We start from the raw sequence: 25,368 nt of genomic DNA on the forward strand, positions 1-25,368 counted from the left end.
AGCTTTCACGGAAGAACATTAGAATTTCAAAAGGTCACTGCATATCAGCAAGGAACAGTTATATATTTCTATTATATAGGATTGACAAGATGATTTGTGGAACAGATCAACCCACTCAGAAGAGGCACCATACCCATCTCTCATATGCATTCACCTGCCAGTGCCTTTTACTGTATGTATATAAAAAAATAAATACGTTCTATAGATTCTTTATTTGGCACAAATTCTGAACAAAGCCTAGCAAGATGATTCAACTACCCAGACACCTTCCCCCGACCCCTGCTCCGCCACTTTCATTTGTCTAGAGAATGCAGGGTATATAAGGGAGCCATCTTGCTTGGTGATGTAATATTTTTTATTTTATTATTTTGCCATTCGACAATTGCTGGCCACACAAGCATAAAGATCTAATTCCCTCCCAAGCTGCCTTTCAGGAATGGCACAGATATGCAGCAAAGATAACCGTCTTTGCCATTGTTGAGAAAGGCATTACATTTGGTCATGGAATCAGGGGGTTCTGAAGTGTGGTCTTAGATCCGTGATGGCTGATTCACACAAGCAAGCTGCCACTTGATTGTACAATGGCAGAAATGTCTTGATGGAACCAATCAGCAAGAGTAGGGATGCACAGCCTTTTTGGCTCTATGTTCTGTATACACACACACACACACACACACACACATGCCCCAGCAATCCTAATACAGATTGTTTTTTCCTTGTTGCTAGCAATAGCAGGAAAAGAACAATCTGAGTGAGAATCTCTGGGGAGGGAGTTGAAAGTATAGGCAGCAGCAGAATTGGTGTGTGTGTGTGTGTGTGGGTGTGTGTGGTACGCTGCGGGGGGTGTAGTAAAGGCCTTAGAGAGCCCCAGCTTGTGCACCCCCTGGCCATAGAGGGTTGGACAGGCAACAGTTTCAGCTGCCACCATTGTCTCTTGGAGTAAGCCAAGCATTGGGGTTTGGGTCCATTTCCCTAAAGACAGTATACCAATTTCATATAGATATTAAAAGGTGGCAAAAAAAACTTACTGGTGATGAGAGCAGTACCCCAGCTTGTGGGTGGGGATAGACTCTCCCTCATTGGGGGGCTTCAAGCAGAGGTTGGAAGGTCCAGCTGTTGGGGTGGTTCTACCTCTGGATTCCCTACACTGAGCAGGGAATTGGACAACAAGGCCCCTCCAACTATGATTGTGGAATTTCACAATCAGGTATTGGCCATGTGTGTGTGAAGCTGGGTGGAGGGCATCCACCTCTTTCACAGCTAGCTAATGCCTATAATTTTCTCTATGTCTTCTTTTGTTTCTAAAAAAAGAGAGCTTAACTTATCTTCTTGATCTCTCTGTGCCCCAGATAAGACATGCTTTAAACAACATGCTGATTTTTATCCTTCCATCTTTGCTTCTGTCACTAGCAAAGATGACCCTTTCACTCAGGATTAAGGTCAGCACCCTGAAAACTATGTTTTGTTTTGTTTTACAATTTAAAAACCAATAAAAACCATTTGGGATGTTCACTTGAAAAAACGGAACAATCGGGTGATAGAGAGAGGATGATGATTCTTCACCCAAAGAAATCTGGAGATGACCTTCTGAGGCAGCCAGCCAACTAGGACCAGGCACGATAGAGAGCTTCAATGGTAACTTCTCAGGCATTCCCAATTTAGCTTTATAATGTATTGGCTTTTCTTTTCAGGTTTCTCTGTCATCATATAGTTAACCAATGCTGGAGCTGCAAGGGAAACAAAGGAACAAACAGATCTGAGTGAATACTTCAGTTGTTAATCATGCTGGCGCTTTCAACATGAATACATCTATTTCATCCAGTGTGGTGGCCTAGGAAAGATGCTGGTTTCTAGCAAAAATAAATAAGATTAAGCAGACCCTTCCACAAGCCTGGTCTGCCAACCTCTATCTCTAAACCTGATTTGCAAGTGGAGGCTAGTGAGCAAAAATAAAAATAAGAATGCCTCTGAAAATCAAATCTCTTTAGGGTATGGTCTGAGAGCTGTTCAGATGTAATGTCCTCTCCCTGCCCACACATGCCATATCCATTACAAGATGTAGTAATGGCCAGCAATGTGGGTGGCTCTAAAAGGGGATTGAAGAACTTCATGGAGGAGAAGGCTATCAGTGGCTACTAGTCCTGATGGCTACATGCTACCTCCAGTATCAGAGGCAGTATGCCTATGTACACCAGGTGCTGGGGAACATGGGCAGGAGGATGCTGTTGCACTCATGCTCTGCTTGTGGGCTTCCTACATATGTTTCTAATTGCCAGTTTGTACTGTGCAGGAATTTTGTAAACTATAATGTTCTGAATAACAGATTTACAACTTGAAGGGAATTCCAACCTAGTCTATGAAAGATTGCTTTAATTGGCTTATCTTTACATTAATCTACGTACAGAGTTGATGCTAACAGTGACCCCATGTGACTACCTCCTCACCATAAAGAGTCCGTAGAATCGAAGAGTTGGAGGGAGATCTTGTAGGCTATCTAATCTAACTCCCTGCTTGATGCAAGAAATAGAGAGCTAAAGCATCTTGTAGTGATGGCCACCAGTTTGGATGGCTTTAAAAGGTGATTGAACAAATTCATGGAGGATAAGGCCATCAATGGTACTTGTCCTGATGTCTATGTGCTACCTCCTGTATCAGAGGCAGTGTGCCTATGTACACAACTTGCTGGGAACATGGGCAGGAGGGTGCTTTTGAACTCATGTCCTGCTTGTAGGTTTCCCATGGCCAGCTGGTTTGCCACTGTGTGAACAGAATGCTGGACTAGAGAGGCCTTTAGTCTGATCCAAGATGGCTCTTCTTATGTATTTCATTTATAATAAAACATTCATAGCAGCTTTCTCTAACCTGGTGCTCTCCAGATTGCAACTCCCAGTATCCCCAGCAAACATGAGCCCTGGTCTAGAATCATGGTAACTTTAGTCCAAATTATCTGGAGGGCACCAGATTGGGGAAGGGTATCTTATAGCATAGCTGAAAATCAAAATATCAAATGGCCTTCCATTTGTTTATTTAAAAATAAAACCTATGTATATATGTAATACTTTTCAGAATGCAGAAACGAGGAACCTGGACAAGAGAATACATACCTTAAACTGTCGCACATTCTCTTGTGCTACAAGATGTTGCTCATTCTCAGATGTGATGCAGTCGGCTAGTCTCTAAAGAGGGGCACAGGAAGAGGAAAAAGTCACTTTGAGGGAAGTTATCTCTGCACCGTGATGATGAAAGGAACGAAAGCTACACAGGAAAGGTGATATCTGCTGGTGGACCAACATTACTAAAGTAGCAGTATCCAATGCTTTTGAATTATGTGCCATTCTTTATCACCCTGAACTTTATTGTGTCCTGCAAGCCTTTACACAAGGACTTGGGAGTAAGTCCAATTGAACTTAACAGATCTTACTTCTAAGTGGACATGCATAGGATTGCAGTCAAAGTCAAGCCCCAAAATCGCCTTCCTTGAAAGTGTCACCTCTAAGCAGGGATGGGCAGAAGGGTGATCTCTGCATGCTTTGCAGCAGATCAGCAAGGATTTCTGACTGCTAGTTGTTTAACAATAGCAGCAACAACATGTCTCCCCTCCTGCCCCCAATTGTACTACAGAAATAAAGGCTGGGGTAACCAATAGTGAAGCCCACTCAGCTCTGTTCAGTTCTGATACTCAAATCAAATTCCTTGGTTCAGAATTCCTGAATTCTAATGGTGTAACTATTGCAGCAGGCTCTGGTTGGTGTATTTTGGAGTGTAGGTGAAAAAACACAGGCAGATACCATGAGTCTGGAGTCTGCCCAACCCTGCTATAAAGCCATGAAACCAAGAGTTTCAGAACTAGGATAGAAAACAATTTCAGAAATGGCAAGTTGGTATGTTTCAGAAATTAACTCTGTTAGGGAATCTTTGAGCCATGATGACAGGAGTGCAGAACTTCTTTTAGCCTGAGGGCCAAATTTCATTTCGGAGAACCTTTTGTGGGCCACATTGCAGTGGTAAGTGGTGCCAAATGCAAAAGGGGCAGGGCCAAAAATAACAAGAATACCAATATATTTAAGCTTGAAGCTCTTCCTGCCCATAACTAAGCTTTAGGAGGGGCACTCCAACCTTTTAGAATGGGGAAAAACACACACAGAGAGAAGCTAGAAAACTATCAAACAATTGGTGTTCAGGGGAAACGGGGTGGGGTGAGGGGAAGAGGTGTGGCCATCTGGGGAACCTCAGATGGCTGGACTGGGACTCCAGGAGGGCTGGATTTGGCCCCTTGCCTGAGGTTCTTCACCCTTGTACTATCGGCTGAGCCCAACTCTTGTCTGAGTTTTGCCTCCAGCAAAGTCGCCTGACCAGCCCTGCCCCTGATGCCTGCCCCACTTGTTGCCTAGGTGAGCTTACTGGGTCATGTGTGAGGCTCATGTGAGTCAAATGATTACAGAGCTGGCCCCAAACATTTTTCTCCCTGAAGCAAAGGACAAAATGGCACCCCAATTCAACATACAAAAGCCTACTAGACTGGTAGACCAGAGAGCCAGTGTGGTGTGGCTGGAGTGTTGAACTGGAAGCTGGGAGATCCGGGTTCCAGTCCCCACTCGGCCATGGAAGCTCACTGAGTGACTTTGGGCCAGTCACAGACTCTCAGACCAACCAGCTCACAGGGTTGTTGTTGTGAGGATAAAATGGAGAGGAGGAGGAGGAGGAGAATGTAAGCTGCCTTGGGTTCCTTGCAAGAGGAAAAAAGGCGGGGTATAAATGCAATAAATAAGTAAATAAATGTTTAATTTTATTTCAACACTGGTGAAGACAGTGTCCTCCACTGCAGCAGGGGGTAGCTTAGCAGGTGTTGGGCAGCTCAGATCGATCCATTCCACATCCCCCAGCACCTGCAACTCTGCCTAATGGTAGGACAGCCCTGATTGATTGTCTTCTGAGCCACCACACACACACACTTCAGTTAGTGTAGGAGTAAACAAGTTAAAAGTGACACAGAAAACTTTGGCTGAGTGTAAACATTCTGTGACATCATGGCAGCTCAACAAATGGCAGGAGGTGGTCATGGATAGCTTAGTGGGAAGCAACAGCTTATTTTGAACCTGTTTTGTAATATGAGATGTTTGCATGCGAAACCCCAAAAGGGGTGCCTTTGTGCTACCTTACTGAAAGGCTTAAACAAATGGGGGGGGGGGACAGTTGTGTCTTAAATCCTCATTTTTGCAGATTTCATGGTAGCATAGAGAAGAAGGCTTTCCAATGACACTGACAGGAAAATTAATATGATCACAAATCTTAAACCTGAATAGTTTAGAAAAGTTAATTGGGAGGAGAGTGCAGTGCAATTGTGATACAGAATAATGGGATGCACTTTTTCACCATAGAAACAGAGGTTCTCTGAAACTGGAGAACAGCATGGTTTCTTTAAGTGTGAGTGTTTTTAAAAGTGTATATAAAGCCCATATTATGGGTGGGCAACACTTGGTCTGTTGGTCCCATGCAGGGCCCTCTGACCTTAAGTGTGACCCTCACACACACCACCCTCAAATTGGCCACTGCCATTTTGGCAACTGGCAATTTCCCAGAGAATTTTGGCAACTAACTGCAGTGGTGGCCTCAAAGGGCCAAGCATAGCCTTAAAACAAGGCAAGCGTTTACCACTTAAAACAAGGCAAGTTTTGCCACTGAAATGCAGGGGCAAACTGCCAATTGTTTTGCTGCTGTCCCCACCAAAAGTCAGCAGCAGCTCATAATGGCAGTGTGGCCCCTGGGAGGCTCCAGGGGGTGTGTGAAATTGCCCTTCAGCACCCCCAAAACGTCCCACTGCTGCCCCATATGATAAGGCCAGATTTTGACATTGGCTTCTACACATTCGAAAACTGGACAGTTTACAAAGTTTCATTCCAGCTTTATTCTGCTGCCCCACCCACCCCAATAAGAATTTTAGGGCCAAAGTAAATGTCATGTAGGAACATCATGAATGGATCTCATAGGATTTTGTTCTTTATTTCACAGCAGCTTTGGGGGGCAGCTAATTTGACCTGTGGTGCTAGGGTGGGGGGAGAATGCACCCTTTCTCCTTGCAATGTTTGCCTGACTAAAAACATGCCCTTCCAGAAGCTTCTGTTAGTCCTGGACTCCTGGTATGGAAAATATACAGTTTCCCATATTGTGCCCATCTTCCCCCCCACCCCCACAGCTAGGAGATTCAGGGAAGCAGGGAAGCAATGTCAAACCAGAGAAATAGCATATGCGTAATCTAATTAGCAGCAACCGCAATTGCTCTGAAGTAAAGAAAACGACATAGGGAAATCTGATGGTGGATCTTATCCATTTCTGTCTAGCTTTGTCCCTTAATAGGTCAGATTCTGGGGTGCTTTAGCTTCCAAATGTCCAGCACAGGAAGTAGAGAAGCGTCCTAAATCCTCTCTTGAAATGGAAAATTACTTAAAAGCTGTTTCCAAAAGGTCACTTCTCGGCAAAGCGTTTGTGGAATTAAAGAAAGCAAACTCTTAGCTTAACGTTGGCGATTTTCATTTCACAAAGAACATTTCCATGACATTTCATTGCCCGGCCACTCACTTGTTTAAAGGTCCCCTGCGCCTTCACTAATTTATAGAGAATGTATGCAGGAACAAGGATCATTGAAGATGATGCTATTCCCCATCCAACAGAATTGGCCCAAGGTGGGAAGACATACTCATCGTAGGTCAGAGGTTTGGAATTGATAACACTGACTATTACCACAAACTATGGGAAAAATGGGGAGAAGAAGGTAAATATCAATTTTATTTGAACCATATGTTTATTCCAAGTTGGCTCTTCACATCAGCTGGATTGTAGCGTGCAAATAATCTATAGAGTTTACGTTGATTTGATGCTTACCTCTGTCCTCTAGATTCTGATTGAGCTGGACTGAACCTGTAGAACTGCAAGGGTTATTTGTGCTTAGAAGATGACTGCTTAAAGGTAAGGTAACCACACAATATTTGTCTGCACTCATGACAGCGATCAAAACAATTAACAACCTTTCTATAAATGCTTCCACTTGAAAGGGGGAGTGTGATGTACATTGTCTTACAGAATTGGCTTTCAAATGGTTGGTCATAATCCATAACTATGGATGTTGGAGAAATCCGTAATAGATTCAAACGACTACATATTTGTATGAATTTGACCCTCAGATTCCGCAGCGGGCCAGCATCCTCTGAGTTGCATGGATTCTGTGGACTTGTAGACTTTTTTTTAAAAAAAACTTTCTAGAATTGTACAGAAATTTAGTCAGACGGAAATACAAAAGTTACTGAAAATGTGTAAATATATACAGCATTAAACATACACACACAGACACCATTTTATACATCTCTGATCTCTCTTCAGCCTTTGCTGTGTAGCATCCTTTTTTGGGGTGTTCTGCTCATTGATTGTGTGCTAAAATAATATTAATAATAATAATACATGAAATGTTACATGCCAGTGAAAATTACATAAATTGCAGTGGAGTTTTTGGGGGGCACTTTTCTGAAGGTGAAACAAACCAACCAACCCACAATTCCATCAAGGAAAGAAAGATGCCCATTACGCCCAGTGGTACCAGAATCCAGTGCAGGTTTCTGCACACTATATGCAGTATCCAACAGGGCCATTTCACCTCTGCTGGTTCCGTTGTGCTTACAGGATGCACTGCTTGCACAACAGGAAAGTGACACTTCCAAAAATAACCTGAGAAACAAGCAAAAACGCTTGTTTCCAAATCGGATCAGGTCAGTAGATCTCCCTTCTGTGAGCAGACCTGCCCCAGTATAGAAATTAGCATTTTCTCTTGTTTCAGGTTATCGTTAGAATTGCAAAAGCCCCATGGCAGAAGAGGTCACTCCTGCTGTCACATGGGCACAATCACATACAACCCCATATTAGCATCTGTATCTTGCAATAGGCAAATCTGTCAAGATCACTTTTGTCCACTTTCTCAGATTACCACTGCTAAGCTCATTCCATTTCCACATCAATTTATGAATTTTGTTTTTAAGGGTCACACTGAAAATGCACATGCATCTTTATCAGCATTTCTCCCAATATACGCATTCTTGTGTGCAATTCTCCAAGTGTATACAATTCCTCCCCTAGTATATAGTGACTTCATGTGTACTTTCCCCTCATATGTGCAGTTCATGTGCGCTTTTCCCTAACACATGCATTTCTTGCTTTGTGTGCATTTTTAAATTGATGGACTGCATTGCAACATTCAGAAATGTGCCAATTTCAGAGCACAACTATGTTCTGGTTTGTGTATCAGTCTGGGGAGTGTGGATTAGGTAGGTTTGCATGAAAATGAAAACCAAATTCTTACCCATCCTTACCTGTATCTTATCCCAGAATTCTGATGGCCCCTGCAGACTGCACTTGGCAGCTGTGTTTTAAGTGCATCATCCTTTGCTCTTAAAAATCAAGCATAAATGGCAACATCAAAAGGGACAAATTCCTAACTCAATAGGTAGTTTAATATTGAGTGTCAAGTTAAATGTTTTTCACACAGGCAGGGCCGAAAGGGTTTTGATGTGCTGATAATCTTTGTTATTAGGTCTGCCGCTCAAACATCGAGTTAAAGGTATTACATGCTGAAGAAAGGACATTGGCATGAATCGATGGTTTCTTGGGCAGCACAACATTTTGGGAAGAACGAACAACAATGCCCCCCCCCCCCTAACCTAATAAAAACGGGTGTCTGTAATACACCTACACTGGAAAAGCTGACTTCACTTTCTGCAGACTAGATAGTTGGTGGACTGAAGTCCAAGTTAACATGAGGTGTAGCCAGAGCTGTTGCCTCTTCTCAGAAGAATCATCGGCTATTAGGGATGGTGGAGAATTTCTCCCCGAATCTTCGGGGGGCCGAGCTCCAACGCATTCGGCCCCCCGAAATCGGCGGTGAAATTCTCTGCCCCCCCGCCCCCACCCTGGGACGGGACTTACCTTTGGCGAATGTCCCTCCCGGCGGCGGGTCCCGGCGGAGGTTCGGCGGCGGTTCGGTGGGGGCGGGGGCGGTGGCCGGTCTCCCGACCGGCTGCCGCCACCGCCATTGCAAAAAAAAACAAACTAAAGTAAAACAAACAAACAAACAAAACCCTGTGATAGGCTACATGACAATTTACGGAGCCTATCACGGCTAGATTTCCAAAGTCAGCCGTGATAGGCTACATAAATCGTCACGTAGCCTATCACGGGTGACTTTGAAAAAAAAAAAAAGCGCATACGCAAATAGTTGCCCTTATTTTCACCGTAGTCTACATAAATCTTTACGTAGACTAGACGTGCCAAAATAAGGAACGCAGATGGCAGCGCCCATGGGCTGCCGCCATTTGCGTATGTGCTTTTTTTTTTTTTTTCCAGTCACCCGTGATAGGCTACGTGACGATTTACGTAGCCTATCATGGCTGACTTTGGAAATCTAGCCATGATAGGCTACGTAAATCGTCACGTAGCCTATCACGGGGACTTTTTTTTTTTTACTTTTTGTTTTGCGGCCGGGGAGACGGGGCGCTTCTCTCCAGCCTGAATTTCGGCCGGGCGAGGCAGGAAGCATCCCCCCTTCGCCTGAACTTCGGGGGGAAAAGCGAAGCGCCTCCCCCCCACCGCGAAGCCAAGCTGCGAAAAGGTAAGTGACTTTCGTACATCCCTATCGGCTATTCACACAGAGAGGTGAATGAGGAAAGATCAGATGGCAGTGTCTGTTTGCTTTCAAGTATAGCACATAACAGTGACACAGCCTCTAGAAATGCTCCTGAATGCACTCTTTCACATAAGAAAGAAAAATGTTATTGAAAGATTCAAGGTAGCTTTGGACATTTGAACATGTCTTGATAAAGAAAGGGCACAATCCTGTGGGCTGTGCCCTTGCTGCTTGGAAGCCCCCAGTTTCAGAGGCTTGTGAGATTCCTGTGCCCTACTGGGCTGAAGCTGGTAGGTAGGGAGGAGCGGGTGTGGAGATCTTCGACTGCCCATCCTCTGTCTCTGGTGATTCAGATTTTCATTAGATGGGCTTTTCTGCCTGTCTAGTGAGGGTGCTTCAGAGGAGGAGGGAAGGAGGCTGGGGGAGGCTCAGGATTAAGGATGCTGGAGAAATTCAAGATGGACTAAAATGAGCTCAGATTTCTAAGACTCCAATGTGCGGAATTCGCTGCACAGCGCCCCCCCAGGCTGCGTGGAGTCCATGGAGTCCAGATTTTTTTTTTTTTTAACCTTTCCTGAAATGTGTGCATATTTATTAGTAGGAAAATACACAAGTTTCTGCTCAAGAAAAGTGGAATAGAATGCAGGACAATATGCTAAATGTTACGTACTAAGGTAAATTATGAAAATTGTTGTGAACCCTCTTACGTAATTATTTGTGCATTTTTCCACATGACGGAAAAGAACAATCTGCATCCGTCGGTGGGCAGACGATGGAACAAAAGGTGGCTGACAATCCATGAAACAGAGTGGATTTCACACAGTCCATACATCCCTACTCAGGATACTCTGCCCTCTCCAGTCTTCTGCCCTCCCTACCTACTGGGATGTCTCCTTTCCTTCTCCTCTGAGGTTGCTTTTCCAGCCTCAGAGAGGCAGCTGGCACAGTTATCTCCACCCCGGCTGTGAGGGGGCATGGTCCAGGATCAGATCTCCGACTCTCCCTTCCGAGGTCAGAGAGCTGCCTCTGATCCCAGAGGGTTTTCTGGGCCATCCTATGTTCCCTGGGACACTCACTTGGATACCATAGGATTACACTTGAAGATTACCACTAGACAGTGGCTAGATGGTGATGGGATTGGTCCATTTCCGGGAACCGCCTCTCCACTCCCTCCCCTGCTGCCTTGTAGGCAGCATGGATAGTCCCCACGCTCCTCGCTTGGAAGAGCAGGATGGAGTGGGGGTAAAGGGGCATTCCCAGGGTGGGTGGGGAGTGTGGAAGTGCCAGTACAACACTTCCTATGTGTCATCCAGCCTCCCCACCCTGTGCTCCGAGGTCCCACAGCTAGACAGCTGCAATTGGCTGTCTAACTGCGAATGCAGGGTGGCTGGAGCTCAGAGGAGACAATCCCCTCCGGCTCCTCCCCTCCTGCATTGGACAGGAGGTCACCTCCAAGTTCGTAAGTGGCCATCTATCCCCATAGGATTGCGCCCTCCAGGTACTTCTTGATCTATTTTTGTACTTTTACTATTTTGGTACTTGTTGTACTATTATTTTGAATGCACAAAGAGAGACTTCTCTACTTTCCCAAAAACAATGACCATGGGCTCATATAGCACATGATGATCCGATCATGATTCCCACATCCGCCTACAGAGATCTGTCTTGTACATTTTTGAAACATGAGAGTCAGAAATTTGAATGAAAGCTGATCTATTCAGGAGCCTGGGTTCTGTGCCAAACTTTTCATTTATGTGGAATTGCAGAAGATATACTTAAAAGCTATCCACAGAAATATGGATACCTTTAACTACCACTGTTATGCTCATATTGGCTACATGCTTCCATTGCCCATGAACTATCACCCCTTCAGCAACTAATATATTACATAATTCAATCGTAGAGTTGGTTGTAGGCCATCTAGGTCACATACACACACACACACACACACACACACACACACATGATGCAAGAAATCTAGAGCAACAGTAAGGGTCATGTGGCCCAGGAGCTGCACATGCCCCTGCACGAGGGAGTTTTGTGGACCCCACCAGATACCTTGGGCCATGATTCTTCTGGGAAACAATGTGTGCATTCCCCTCATACTTGTTTCCAGCAGAACTGCCGGTTGTGCAGACAAACAGTGCATGCAGAGAACATGCACCCTGTTTCCCAGTGGGATTGCACTCCCCTGGCCTCCTGGGGGAGCCGTGGGGGGAGCGCATTTCTGTTGAGAAACAAGGTGTGTGCTCTCCACATGCATTGTTTCCCAGAAGAATCACTGGGAACACAGTCGTATGGCCACTTCTGGTTGAGGTGTGGCTCTGGTGGGGGAGAGGTGCAGCCCCAGAAGGGTTCCATGCGGGTTCCAATGTGGCCCCACAACCCAGCACAGTTGCCCACTCCTGAGCAAGTGCATCCAACAGATGACTGCCCAGCCTCTGTTTAAAGACCTCCATCAAGGGAAAGCCCACCATCCCTCTAGGTAATAGTTTCCATTCTCAGACTGTTCTTACTGTCAAGATGTTTCTCCTAACGTTCAGCTGAATCTACCCCCCTTCAAATTCAAGTTCATCTGTTCAGATGTTTACTGCATTTGCACTCACTTTTGCATGACATCTGGAAAAAAAATACCAGGAGGTTCTGCTTTCATTCTGCTCCTTTAGGGTTTCCAAATTTATTTTATTCGCATCTGCTGCGCATCATTGAAATTAGATTATCAGAAAAACTTATGAGAGCCTAAGAATCCAGAAAGGTAAGCCACATTGTATTCTTATTTTTTTATTGTCAATTATCACTTTATGATCTTATAAAGTCCCATGATTAGAGCAAGTGAAGAAACATCGTCAGAATTTGAGGGATGGCTGGGTGGGATTAAAACTTTTTAAATTTTTAAAAATGATTCTAAGTGTTCCAAGAAGAGATTTTTCCAGATGATAAAATATACAAATAATGCCAAAAGGCTCACGTTTAAAAAACAGCTATTTTTTAAAGTAAATTACTAAATATTTCATTTCTAAAAGTGCTTAGTGGATTTCTTCCACTGTTGCAATGGTCGAGGATTGAAAGAATGCCTACCCCACAACACACACACACACACACACACACACACACTACAGTGAAAGTTTTACTTAACAACAATCTTGCTCAGTCTTTCACTTTATCTGCCTTTTCCTAATCAGGGACAGTCCATCTCCTGCACACAATACATGTGCTCATGTACAAACCCATTCCTTTTTATGGTGTTGTGTAGGAGTATTTCTGGTTGATGGTGTTCTGGGTCAAGAATGTTGCCAGCTGTACATTTTTGCCCCAATCCTCCATGGGAGATCCACACGCAGAAGATGGCCTCCGCAGGTACATCCCCTTTCTCAACTGGAAATTGCAACAATGCATATTGGATCTGGGTGCTATACCTGCAGAGGCAGGAAAGCTGACCATACCATAGATAGATACACAAGTCCTATTGTTTCTATTAAAACAAAAGAAGAGCTTACCAATAAAAAAGCTGGGCTCACAAATTTCCAACACAGTCTCCAGTAGAGGCCTGGTTTGAACCCCATCATCCTCTCAATATCTTCACTGAATCTATCCACACCTGAAGATTGATCACAAATGTAAGGAAAAAGCAGAGAGAAGAATACACATATATATATTTGGCTACGGTAGTCACTGCAATCCTTTCTCTTGATATCTCTTGATTACCATCCCTCAGAATGCTGGTCAGTTGGTTGTCAAAGTGATTCCCATTTGGTGGGAGCCTCAGAATGATGGCTGCTAGGTTTGGGGAGCCTATGAAAATGGTGGCCAGTTGGTCGAAGGCCTGCTATCTTTAAGGCAGTGGGAGTTAAGCAGCCTTTGGTCACAAATCATATGTACATTTATTTAGGAGCAAGTCCCACTGAGTTTGATTGGCACTTTGTTTTGATAAAGTGGCATATATTTGGGCTGCTACTCTGTGCAATTACAGCAAAAGTTCTATGGATAATCTAGCTATACCATTACAAGTGAAGTCCTTTCACTTTACAAACTCTTTCCCCCACATCCTCTGGACTCTGTTTACTGTCAGCCAGCATAGTCATTGGTTTGAAATTACACAGTCCATGCTGACTGGGAATTATGGAAGCTGCAGTTCAACACATCTGGAGGGCACCAGGTTGGGGAAGGTTAGTCTGGATGGAAGAGATCAACAGAAATGTGACAAAATTCCTATCAAGCAGAAGGCATAGAGTGAAGTTCACTGCAAATATTGACCTTATTTCAACCATGGGGAAAGTGCAGCTGTGCTCTTCATTATACTGAAGAGAGGAGATGGATGAAGCTAAGAGAAAGAACATCTGGATGATTAATGAGTAGACTGAAGAGATGAAGAATGAAACTGATCTTTATGAAAGTTGTTGATCAATGTTGTCTTTTAAATGGATGCACTGAACAATTTGAAATTATATCATCCAAGAAGAATTACTTTCAGGCATCAGAACCGTTCATAAGTCTTCTTTTTTTAATTGGGGAGGTGGAGGGGGAGTAAAACATGCTTTCAACCATATTGTTTGGATGATTTGGTCTTCTTTGTTCTTTCAGAGTTGCCAAAGCACTTAGTGAACCTTTGGCAGAGGCATTGAAAGACGATCTCATCCAAGAACGCTTGTGACCAAGATGAAGCGTTCAATGGGAAAACAGAATAGCGATATCAAAAGGAGCAAAGTTCACTTCAAAACCATTCAAGAAGTAGGGATGTTGGAGAATTCTGCCACGGCCTCCAGTGAGGCCGGATTCTAAAGAATCTTGCCCCACAGAATCCGTGGCGGAACGGCCTCGCCACCCTGCCACCCCTGCAATCCCTCCCCGGAATGGACCTACCTGGCGGCGGATGTGGTGGCAGCTCCGGGTCGTCTTCCGGGCTGCTATGGCTGCAAATGGTGGCCGTCGTGGTGGCTGCCATTTGTGTCCCTGTCTTTTGCCGTGATAGGCTACGTAAGTATTTATATAGCCTATCACGGCTAAAGTGGGGATGCAAATGGCAGCCGCTACGCCATTTGCGTCCCTCCTTTTGCCATGATAGGCTATGTAAGTATCTACGTAGCCTAACACGGCAAAAGACAGGGACGCAAATGGCGTAGTGGTCACCATTTGCGTCCCTGCTTTAGCCATGATAGGTTACGTAAATATTTATGTAGCCTATCATGGCTACAGCAGGGACGCAAATGGCGTAGGGGACACCATTTGCATCCCTGCTTTAGCCGTGATAGGCTACGTAAATATCTATGTAGCCTATCACGGCCTGGTGTAGGGATGCAAATAGCGTCCCCTATGCAGGACGCCATTTGCGTCCGCAGCAGCCCAGCCGCGAATGGGCCCCCCGCTGCGGATCAGCCCAGCTGGTGGCTCTGCAGACTGGCCACGGAGAGGAGCTGGCCAGGCAGGATTCCGGGGTGGAGGAAAGGATCGCCTCCCCCCCGTCGAGGATTCTGGGAGGAGGACCGGATCACCTCCCCCCCCCCCCGGAACCCAGCAGAGCCAGTTAAGTGGGGTTTCATACACCCTATCAAGAAGGCACCTGACTATGACTAGTGAAAACAGGGGATTGAGGAGGCCTGTCATTCAATAATGGGCCAATAATCTGGAGCATTCTCAGTTCTCAGCCTCAAAGGCATCTGTCAGGAGCGCCCTGGAGGCCTCTTTCAGTAGACTCCAATAGCCAACTCAAGACACAGATGAAAGGATTCTTTTCAAAGCTTTAATCCTTTTACAACTTAATGACTCTTTCAGATGCTAATCACCAGTGACTAAAGCAAGGAACAGCAGAGTGGCCTAAGCTTCGAATAGGCAGTTGATCCCTGTTTGAAAAAGAGTCACTTGAAGACCCAGAACTTATGGGCTAGGGAGAGATCCTCCCTCTTTCCCTTGGGTCCATGGGAGGCGGCTGTTGCTTGCGCACCAAATGGGCGCTACGCCTCCTTTCCGCGCCCTCCATCTCTCGTCGCTCTCTGCGTCTGCGTCGTGCATCTAGCGAGCCTCGTTCCCGCACTTTCTCACTGCCAGGGTCACTATCTATCTCAGGAATGCTGGCAGGAGGAATCTCTACCAGCTGCTGTGCCTGTGAGGGATGAGCTGGCTCCTCTCCCACGGATTGCTGTTCCTCCTCAGAATCAGAACTACTCTGGGGCTCTATGGGCTCAGTTTCCACCCTGACAACATCAACCAATTGCAGAGGAATTTGATGAGACCTATGAAGAGAACTGGAAGGAATATGAAGAAAGGCTGCAAGGATCAGTCTAAGTCAGGGGTGCAAAACCTCAGACATGGAGCCAAATATGGCCCTCTGGGGTTCCCCTGAAGGCCCCACCCCTTTTCCTCCCACCCACCAATTGCTTGGTGGTCTCCTGGCTTTTGTGCAGCTTTCCCCCATTCTAAAAAGGTTGAAATGCCTCTCTTAAGGCTTAGCTACTGGCAGTAAGAGCTTTACGATACAATATGATTCTGGTCCTGCCCACCACTGGAAAAATATGGTATTCTGGTATTCTGGTCCTGCCCACCACTGGAATGCCACCTCCAAGAGCTTCTCCAAAATGGAATTCAGCTCTTGGGCTAAAAGAGATTCTGCTCCCATGGTCTAGGGCCAGGGTCTCTCAGGTTATGCCTCCACTAGGGATGTCCGTCACTGGGAAACCCAGGTTTTGGGCAGGGGGGCTGGCTTCATGGCGTTCACAGTGTAGAACTTGCTTTGTGTCTGCGAGCTGAGCTGCGGTCTGTTCCCAAACTGCAGGAATTATTTTGTGCATGTTTTGAAGGTTCTGCAATTTGTGCAAATTTCCAAGCCATTTGCACAAATGAGGGCTGGATCTGTCCAACTGCTGGCCAAACTTTTGAAAATTACACAAATTCTGCCATAATTTGTGCAAATTGATCTGTCATTTGTGTGAGTTGAGCAGAAATTTGTGCAAATTGCAGACTCCCTCCCCCCCGCCCCACCAAAATGCACACCATTCCCAGAAAATCCACGAACTGGCCAGACTCGCTGCTGATCGAGTCGGGTGCTGTAGCAGGAACCAAAATGAAGTTCGAGGTGCAGAGCCTAGGAAAACCCATCATCCACCCCCCAAACTAAGTTCTCTGACATCCCTGGCCTCCACACATGTGAACCCTTTTTGCAACGTTAGTCATATTGTTGAGGCCCTGTCCTCTGGACACCTTATTCTCTGAGGCTACGGAGGTATCCATTCAAAGCAGAGCCTCCTGTGGAAAATCTCTCCTCTTCCCCAATGAGGCTTGCTAGGTCTACTCTTGCTCTCATAAGGCAGATAAAAACCATTTTTTAAAATTCCTTCAGGCACTTAAAAATGGAGCAGTGCTCTTGTCTTAACAGAAGTAGTCATATTTAGTGGCATCTAGTACAGCCTTCCCCAACCTGGTACCCTCCAAATGCTTTGGACTACAGCTCTTATTGACCCAGGCCAGCATAGCCAATGGTCAGGGATGATAGGAGCTGTAGTCCAAAATATCTGGAGAGTGGCCGGTTGGGGAAACCATAATACTATTTATGGCTATTCAGACAGTAGGTTCCACTGTCTTTGGTGGGCCTTAACTCCTACATATGCACAGGATTGCAGCCTTAGTTGTTGCCCTGCTATTAGAAACAAGACAGATGGTGACTGGAGATATGGTCTTCTCAGTTGTGTCATTCTGTGTTTGGGATTCCCTCCCCAGAGGGGTTCACTTGGCACTGTCCCAACTCTTTTTTCAGGTACCAGTTGTTGCTGTTATTTTTAATGGAAGCAGCCTTGTTAGTCTGGATACTGAATTTCATTGTTGTTCTGAATTACCATGTCAGACTATTTTAATTATTAAGAGAGGGACCCTATGATCCCTGGGCAGGGATGGCTTGGAAAACCCCTTCTGATGTCAGAGACAGTGCTCCGACCTCAGAAGGGGGAGTTGGAGGTCTGACCCCCAACCCTGTCCCCACACAGCCAGTGTGGAGAGAATCACACCGGATGCATCTCTGAGGTTGGAAGTTCAACTTTGGAGAGGGGGAGGAATGGGCAGGATACAATTTATTCTGAGCCTCCTCCAGGCCCTCTCAAGCAAGAATAAAGGAGATCAGAGGGCAGGGAGGCAGAGATTGCCTCTCCTGCTCTTCCCACCCTGCTGGCTTCACCCCAGCAGGGCAAAAGAATATCAGAAGCCTTCGAGTTTGGGGGCTTCCAAGCAGCAAGAGCACAGTCCATAGGATTGCGCTTTTAATGAATTCTTTATAGAATGACAGAGTTGGAAGGAATGTCACAAATCCACTAGGCCAACCCTCTGCCAATTCAGGAAATCCACTACTACAGCACCAGATATGTAGCAATCCCACCTCTGCTTAAAAAGCTCTTAACAGCCTATTACCTTCCAAGGCAGTTCACATCATCAGGAGGTTCTTCCTAATGTTTACTTAAAATCCATTTTCTTATCATTGAACTCATTCATTTGGGTCATTCCCGCTGGAGCAACTAAAAAACCATTTTGCTTCATCATCCATGCAACAGCCCTTCAAGTATTTGAAAACGGCAATCATATCACCTCTTAATTGTCGCTTCTCCATGCTTAGCAATACTTAGGGAAGACCCATTGGCCTGAATGGGACTAAGGGTTCCTTCACATTGAGCTTTTATTCTGTAACTGAGATTGCTCCTTCACGTAACTTTGCGGGCTTTTTACATGACCCCGTGATCATTCAAGGCGTCTCCTGCACTAAATGCCCTTTGTTCCATTTTTAAATAGATCACAGATAATGTTACCCTATTGTGTTTCCTTTGTGAAAAGAGTAAAAGCAGTAAGAAGAGGAGTGAGACCAATGAAAGATAATGGAAGACTCAGATATGGGCAGAAGGGGAGAGAAGGGGGTGGAGAAAAGGAAACACATTTAAAATGGAAGCAGAAAGCCCCATTTTAAATGCAGGATTTTATGCTGGTGTAGAGATGCCCTTAAGTTAGTTATGACTGACTTAAGTCCCACTGATGCCAGTGAGTTAGCTGTAAGTATGACTAAGTCTGGATCTAGCCCTATCTTTTAAAAATTGTACTTTCGCTTTTCGCGACCTGCCCGGGGAACATACATTTACGCTGAAGGTGCGGGATATAAATTAGGTAAATAAATAAAAATATCGATGACTCAAGGTTGAAATATGACCTGCTCTGCTATGGCAGCTTCTTGTGGGAGCTGGCATACTGCCAATTCATAGGTCACCTTTGTGGTTTGGGCAGCGGTTCCATACAGCCAGGTCCTGAATCCCACTGAATTGGACAGCTGTATAGCATGGAGAGGTTAATCCCATCATTCTGTCTGGGGCCTGTTTGAAGTGTGGCTCTGGGTTCTGAACAAGCTCTAGGCCAAATATTCAGTTGAGGGAATGAATGGAAATTACCTGTCCCAAATGAGACTGAGATGCCCTGCAATCACAGGCATTTAAATGGCAAGATGGGAACAGTGTAATTGAGGGCATAATTAATGCTGTGCTCGCAGATGTCATGGTAAAAATCTCACTTCTTGGCAGTAGAATGTGTGATTAAAGAAGCCATTTCCCTCAAGTTGCCCTGCTGTGTTTAGTAAACCCTGTAAAGAGCTGTTATCATAAATACAGCTTCGGCAAGCTTTTCCAGCCCTGGTTATCTAAGTGCATTCATTTTCATTTGCAGGAGAGGGAGAAGAACCATCTGGCTACTTGCCTGGCAGTGTTATGATTGTGTACATGGTGGGGGATGCAGGGAGATTAATCTCTTTGTGTCTTCTTTATACCACTTGTCTGTGTTTATGTCTGATGGCTACTGATGTACAGGAACCACTGGAGGTCAAAAGGGCGTTATCAGCTGTTGTGTGAAAGCTGACCTGAGTATTTCACTATGGGGAGTCTTTGTGCACAGCTTTACCACCCCATCTACTGTTTGTTTGTGAGTCTCAGCCTACATGTTCAACAGAAGAAGGTGGAAATCAAGGGTTGGTCCCAATTTGGGGCTTCCCAGATGGTCAGCTTCCCCCCTCCCCATTTTAATAGGTCAAAATGTCTCTCCTAAGGCTTAATTACTGACACTATAAGCTTTAAGCTCAAATATGCAGGCATTTCTGGTCTCTGGACCCTGTGCCTTTTGCCATCTTTGCTCTGCCTACCACTAGAATGTGGCCCCCAAGACCTTCCCCAAAATCGAACCCAGCTCTTGGGCATTCCCTTCTCCTGCTGTAAATTATCTGAGAGAGTCCTGCAGTGGTAGCATGGACTGTATCATGTCAGACTCCCCCACCCCAACTGCACTTACCATAAAACCAGGAAACACCAATGGCTTCCATTAAAACAGCAAACAAGATGGATGTCCCAGCAGCAAATGTGTCCAACAGGGTAAGTACATAGATTCCACCCTACGCAGCAAGAAGGAAACATCCAATAAGATGAAGAGACCAGCAATTCCAGAGCATCTTCAAATACTCTCGCTGGCTGGGGTTTAATGTGCTTGAGTCCCTATATCTGTAACCAACTAGTTTCAACACTAGGCAAGTTTGAGTCAACATAGATGAAGACAGATGTAATATATTGAAAAAAGAAAAAAAAAGCCACCTCAGATCTTCTTCACCCGTAGCATGAAGTTAACTTTGGCATTTGCATGACAGATGGACATAACATTGAATCAAATCCTGATTCAGCTGTCAGTCTCACATCAGCCCCACATCACAATCCAGATGTCTACCTTTTAATGTTTTTTTAAGTGTGCATATATCCCTTAAAACAACAAAAATAACAAACTAACCAGCTAATGAACACAGAGATGTTAATAAGAATTGCAAGTGCTCAAAAGAACAAAAGAAGTGTTCACATGGCCCTCCCTCTCACATATTACCAAAAGCATGAGGGGTGGGGTGAGATTGTACTCACAGGGCATGCCCCCAAACACCGATTCACCCATTGGCCATGGGCTAAGCAGATGTATGAAGGAACTCTATACATGTAAAGATGTGTACAGTAGGCCTGGTCCATGTTAATGGGAACTCTGGCCAATCTGGGATCCTGTTTACATGAAGGACGCCTATGTGCGTATATCTATATGTGCATTGGGCTCCTTCATACTTCCACCAAACATGCACTTGGAGGGTGGGATGGCTGGCAGCTGTAGCAGAGGGAGCATGGCTTGCAGGTATGATCCTGCTATCTCCTTATATGTTTGGTGAACACACGATGGAGGGATGGTTCAACACTCCTGTGATTTCATGGCATCACACACTTTACCTAACACTCATGAACAGTGCATGGGTGATCAACATTATCTCTTCCCCCCTCCCCTCCACAGAACACACCAGGGACCACACACACACCCCTGCTGAAACTGCTGCCACCCCCAAATCTGCTACAGTGGCAAATTTGGTGGGGGAAGGGGGTGCAAAAATGGCCATGGGGGCTGCATGCAGCCTGTGTGTTGCCCACCTCTGCTCTAAAGACAGATCTTTCACATATAAGCTCTGGTAGCCTGAAAACCTATAGAAATGTATTTTAGACAAGATTTTGCATCAGAACAGAAGAAGTATTTCTGTTTGCTCTGCAAAGAAACTACTTCTGCCACTCTCACAACACTATATTCCAAAGCACAGGTAGATGTTTGAGATATGTTGAGGGCGATTGATTCCTGGTCATCTGTGAGGATATCTTCAACCTTTGTGAACCACCCAGAGAGCTTTGGCCATGAGGTGTTATAGAAATAACAACAACAAATCAAAGACCCAAGCTACACATTCTTTTGACGATGTAACTAGCAGCTGCATCTTCCTTCCTTCCTTCCTTCCTTCCTTCCTTCCTTCCTTCCTTCCTGGATTGGGATCCTAGTGTGTGGGAGTTAGGAAGCCCTTTGTCCCCTGCTCTGGTCCCAGTCCAGATCAGAACCCTCACACCTGTAATTCCCATTGCCCAGAAGTGATCCTGTAAAACTACTGGATTAAAACTACTAGACAACTTTTTGGCAATGAAAATTACAGGCATGCATGTATGCATGATCTGGATTGGGACCACAGCAGGTGTTAAAGGGTTAAAACCTTCTTATCCCCATGTTAGGGCCCTGATCCAGATTGGGGCCCACTGGTCTTGCTTTAGAGAAGACGTGCCCAACTTTCTACCCTCCTCATATTTTGGACTACAACTCTCAGCATGTGTCCTCTTTACTATCTTAGTAAAGAGATAGCCATTGCTCCCACTTTTCTAGTAAGCTTTCTACCCTGCTGAACATTTTTCTATTATTCTCCTGACTCCTCCCAAAATGGCAGAAAATGCCACCCATTCACTTTTGTGGTCTGCCAATTGGCCTAGCAAAGTAGGAGGACATATTCAGCACAGCACTAGAATAGGCACACACTTCCAATAGGCACTGGAATGGGCATACTTACATTTGTTATGCAGCAAAGAGCAAGCAGAAAGGTGCCAAAACAGACACAAAATGTAAAAAGCTTTCTGCGTCTTTTGAGGATCTGGAAATCATCTGCTAAGCCAGTGATGACAGCTTCCATGCCACCCATCTAAGGAGGAAGGGTGGGGGGAAGAGAGAGAGAGAGCTGCAGGTTAGCAAAAATAATTCCGGGGTCATTTCAGAATTGTCTGGCTGGAACAGACCAACATTCATCTAGTGGATCATTCTGTCTCCAGCTCTGGCCTGCACAAGAACCCAGATGGCCAAGGGAGAACAAGATGGAGATAACTAATTCCTGGTTTTGACTCTCCAACTTCTGGTAATCAAAAGTATTGCATATCTGGGTATGGGGGGTTCCATTCCTCACTATGATGTCTAAGAGCCACTGAGAGACTTATCCTCTATGCATTTGTCTAATCCTTAACCCCCCCCCCCCAATCTCTGTGCAAAAATACCCTACTAAGTTATCATCAATCAAATACCGTATCTGGTAGCAGTGAATTTCACAAGCCAGTTATGTCTTGTAAAAGTTATTTTGTTTGTCTTGAACCTATAATTGGCCAGTTTCATCATAATACAAGTTCTACTACTATGAGGGGATGCATTCACAACCCTGACTATCTACTCTCACCCCATGATACATAATGATGAAAATGTCAAGCATTTCCCTCCATCGTCCTTTTATAAAAGCAAAAACTCCACTAAAACAAATGAAATATACTCCCCCAAAGTCTTAGTCTCTGCCCATATGAAAGATGCTTCAACTCTGACATCAGTTAGGGTGGTCATGTGTCCTACTTTATAGAGGACAGTCCTCTATCTGAAGCACTGAAAGTCCAGGTCTGGTTTAAAGATAAATACTGTTTATGTTGTATTTTAATTAAAATTTTGTTTTTAATCTGTATTTTATTCTTAGTCCTTTCATGCACTGTTGTTGTTGTTGTTGTTGTTGTTGTTGTTGTTGTTGAAAAGATGGAATATAAATGAAGAACTTAAAAAGAGCCCTGCTGGATCAGACCAAGGGTCCATCTAGTCCAGGATTCTGTTCACGCAGTGGCCAATCAGCTGTCGACCAAGAACCCACAAGCAGGACATCAGTGCAACAGCACGCTCCCACTCATATTCCCCAGTACCTGCTAGAGCAGGTCTGAATGTTTTGGGGGGTTAAAGAAAAGAAATATCCACACTGACAAAAGCTTTCTATAACCCCCCCCTCCCGCTGTCTCTCTCCGTCTCTCCTATCATCTTAATAGAACCTGACTGTCAAATCATATTTAGACCACTGAAATCAACCATGGAACAATTGGAATTCAATTCAGTTTTTATCAGTGCACACAATGGCAGATGCCCACGGGCCTGATGTTCTGTACCTGTGTTCTAAACAGAACCAATGGTTCATTTTGACTCTTTGGCTTGAATCCTAAAGGTCCTTCCTTCAAGAAAACAGAGTTAACACAATGTGATTTTCCTGCCTCCTCCCCCCATTATACTCCTGGGGATCTGGGGACCCTTGGGAATGGTGTGGAATAAAGCTGCAGCTAGAGGCTGGAATTAGCATCCTCCTTTACATGAACAGGAATCATAGAATCATAGAATAGTAGGGTTGGAAGGGGCCTACAAGACCATCGAGTCCAACCCCCAGCTCAATGCAGGAATCCAAGTCAGAGCATCCCTGACAGGTGGCTGCCCAGCCTCATTTTGAACGCCTCCAGTGTGGGAGAGCCCAGCCCCTCCCTAGGGAATTGGTTCCATTGTCAGGAAGTTCCATTGGTTCCATTGCTCTAACAGTCAGGAAGTTTTTCCTAGTGTTCAGCCGGAATCTGGCTTCCTGTCACTTGAGCCCATTATTCCATGTCCTGCATTCTGGGATGATCGAGAAGAGATCCTGGCCTTCCTCTCTCTGACAACCTTTCAAGTACTTGAAGGGTGCTATCATATCTCCCCTCAGTCTTATCTTCTCAAGGCTAAACATGCCCAGTTCTTTCAGTCTCTCTTCATAGGGCTTTGTTTCCAGTCCCCCGATCATCTTTGTTGCCCTCCTCTGAACCCTCTCCAGTTTGTCTGCATCCTTCTTAAAGTGTGGTGCCCAGAACTGGACACAGTACTCCAGTTGAGGCCTAACCAGTGCTGAGTAAAGGGGAATTAGTACTTCCTGGGATTTGGAAGCTATGCTTCTATTAATGCAGCCCAAAAGAGCATTTGCCTTTTTTGCAGCCACATCACATTGTTGGTCATATTCAGCTTGCGATCGACAACAATTCCAAGATCCTTCTCGCCTGTAGTGTTGTTGAGCCATGTATCCTCCATCTTGTAACTGTGCATTTGGTTTCTTTTTCCTAGGTGCAGAACTTGGCATTTATTCCTATTAAATGTTATTCTGTTGTTTTCTGCCCAGCGCTCCAGTCTATCAAGATCACTTTGAATTTTGTTTCTGTCATCCAAAGTATTAGCTATCCTGCCCAGTTTTTTGTCATCTGCAAATGTGATCAGCATTCCCTGCACCTCCTCCTCCAAGTCATTCATAAAAATGTTGAAGAGCACTGGGCCCAGGATTGAGCCCTGCGGTACTCCACTTGTTACCTCTTCCCAATTTGAGAAGGTCCCATTGATAAGCACTTTTTGAGTCCGATTCTGTAGCCAACTGTGGATCCACCGGATCGTTGTTTCATCTAGCCCACTTTGAGCTAGTTTGCTCATCAGGATATCATGGGGCACTTTGTCGAAAGCTTTCCTGAAGTCGAGATATATGATGTCTACAGCATTCCCACAGTCCACAAAGGAGGTTACTTGATCAAAAAATGAGATCACATTCGTCTGGCAGGACTTGTTCTTGACAAATCCATGTTGGCTTTGAGTAATCACTGCATTGTTTTCAAGGTGCTTCCAGATGGATTGCTTTATCATCTGCTCCAGAATTTTCCCAGGGATTGATGTCAGATTGACTGGTCTGTAGATCCCAGGTTCCTCCTTTTAACCCTTTTTGAAGATAGGGACAACATTAGCCATTCTCCAGTCATCTGGCACTTCACCTGTTCTCCATGATTTCTCAAAGAGAATAGACAGCAGTTCTGAGACTTCTTCTGCCAGTTCCTTTATGACTCTAGGATGTAGTTCATCTGGCCCTGGAGATTTGAACTCATTCAAAGTCATTAGGTGTTCCTTGACCATATGCCTATCAATCTCAAGCTGCAATCCTGCCCCTTCAGCCTGTACTTCACCTTTGCCAGGGGGGTCATAGACCCTCTTTGGGGAGAAGACTGAGCCAAAGTAGGAATTGAGCACCT

General features: G+C 45.0%; 1 protein-coding gene across 1 annotated transcript in view; it reads right to left on the minus strand.

Moving 5' to 3' along the window:
* Positions 1-370: 370 nt before the first annotated feature.
* SLC6A2 (solute carrier family 6 member 2) overlaps positions 371-25,368 on the minus strand; it is a 103,735-nt gene continuing 78,737 nt past the window's right edge. The window contains exons 9-14 of the mRNA XM_084812872.1: positions 22,065-22,193; positions 19,958-20,057; positions 13,162-13,262; positions 6,577-6,744; positions 3,105-3,176; positions 371-1,727 (exon numbers count right to left, since the gene is read on the minus strand). Coding sequence (XP_084668998.1) covers positions 1,704-1,727; positions 3,105-3,176; positions 6,577-6,744; positions 13,162-13,262; positions 19,958-20,057; positions 22,065-22,193 — 594 coding nt within the window. The 3' untranslated portion in view covers positions 371-1,703. The remainder of the gene's footprint in view (positions 1,728-3,104; positions 3,177-6,576; positions 6,745-13,161; positions 13,263-19,957; positions 20,058-22,064; positions 22,194-25,368) is intronic.

Source organism: Heloderma suspectum, chromosome 8 (assembly GCF_057233095.1).
Source record: "Heloderma suspectum isolate Gila_16-S chromosome 8, 16-S_ref, whole genome shotgun sequence".
Lineage (NCBI taxonomy): Eukaryota > Metazoa > Chordata > Lepidosauria > Squamata > Helodermatidae > Heloderma > Heloderma suspectum.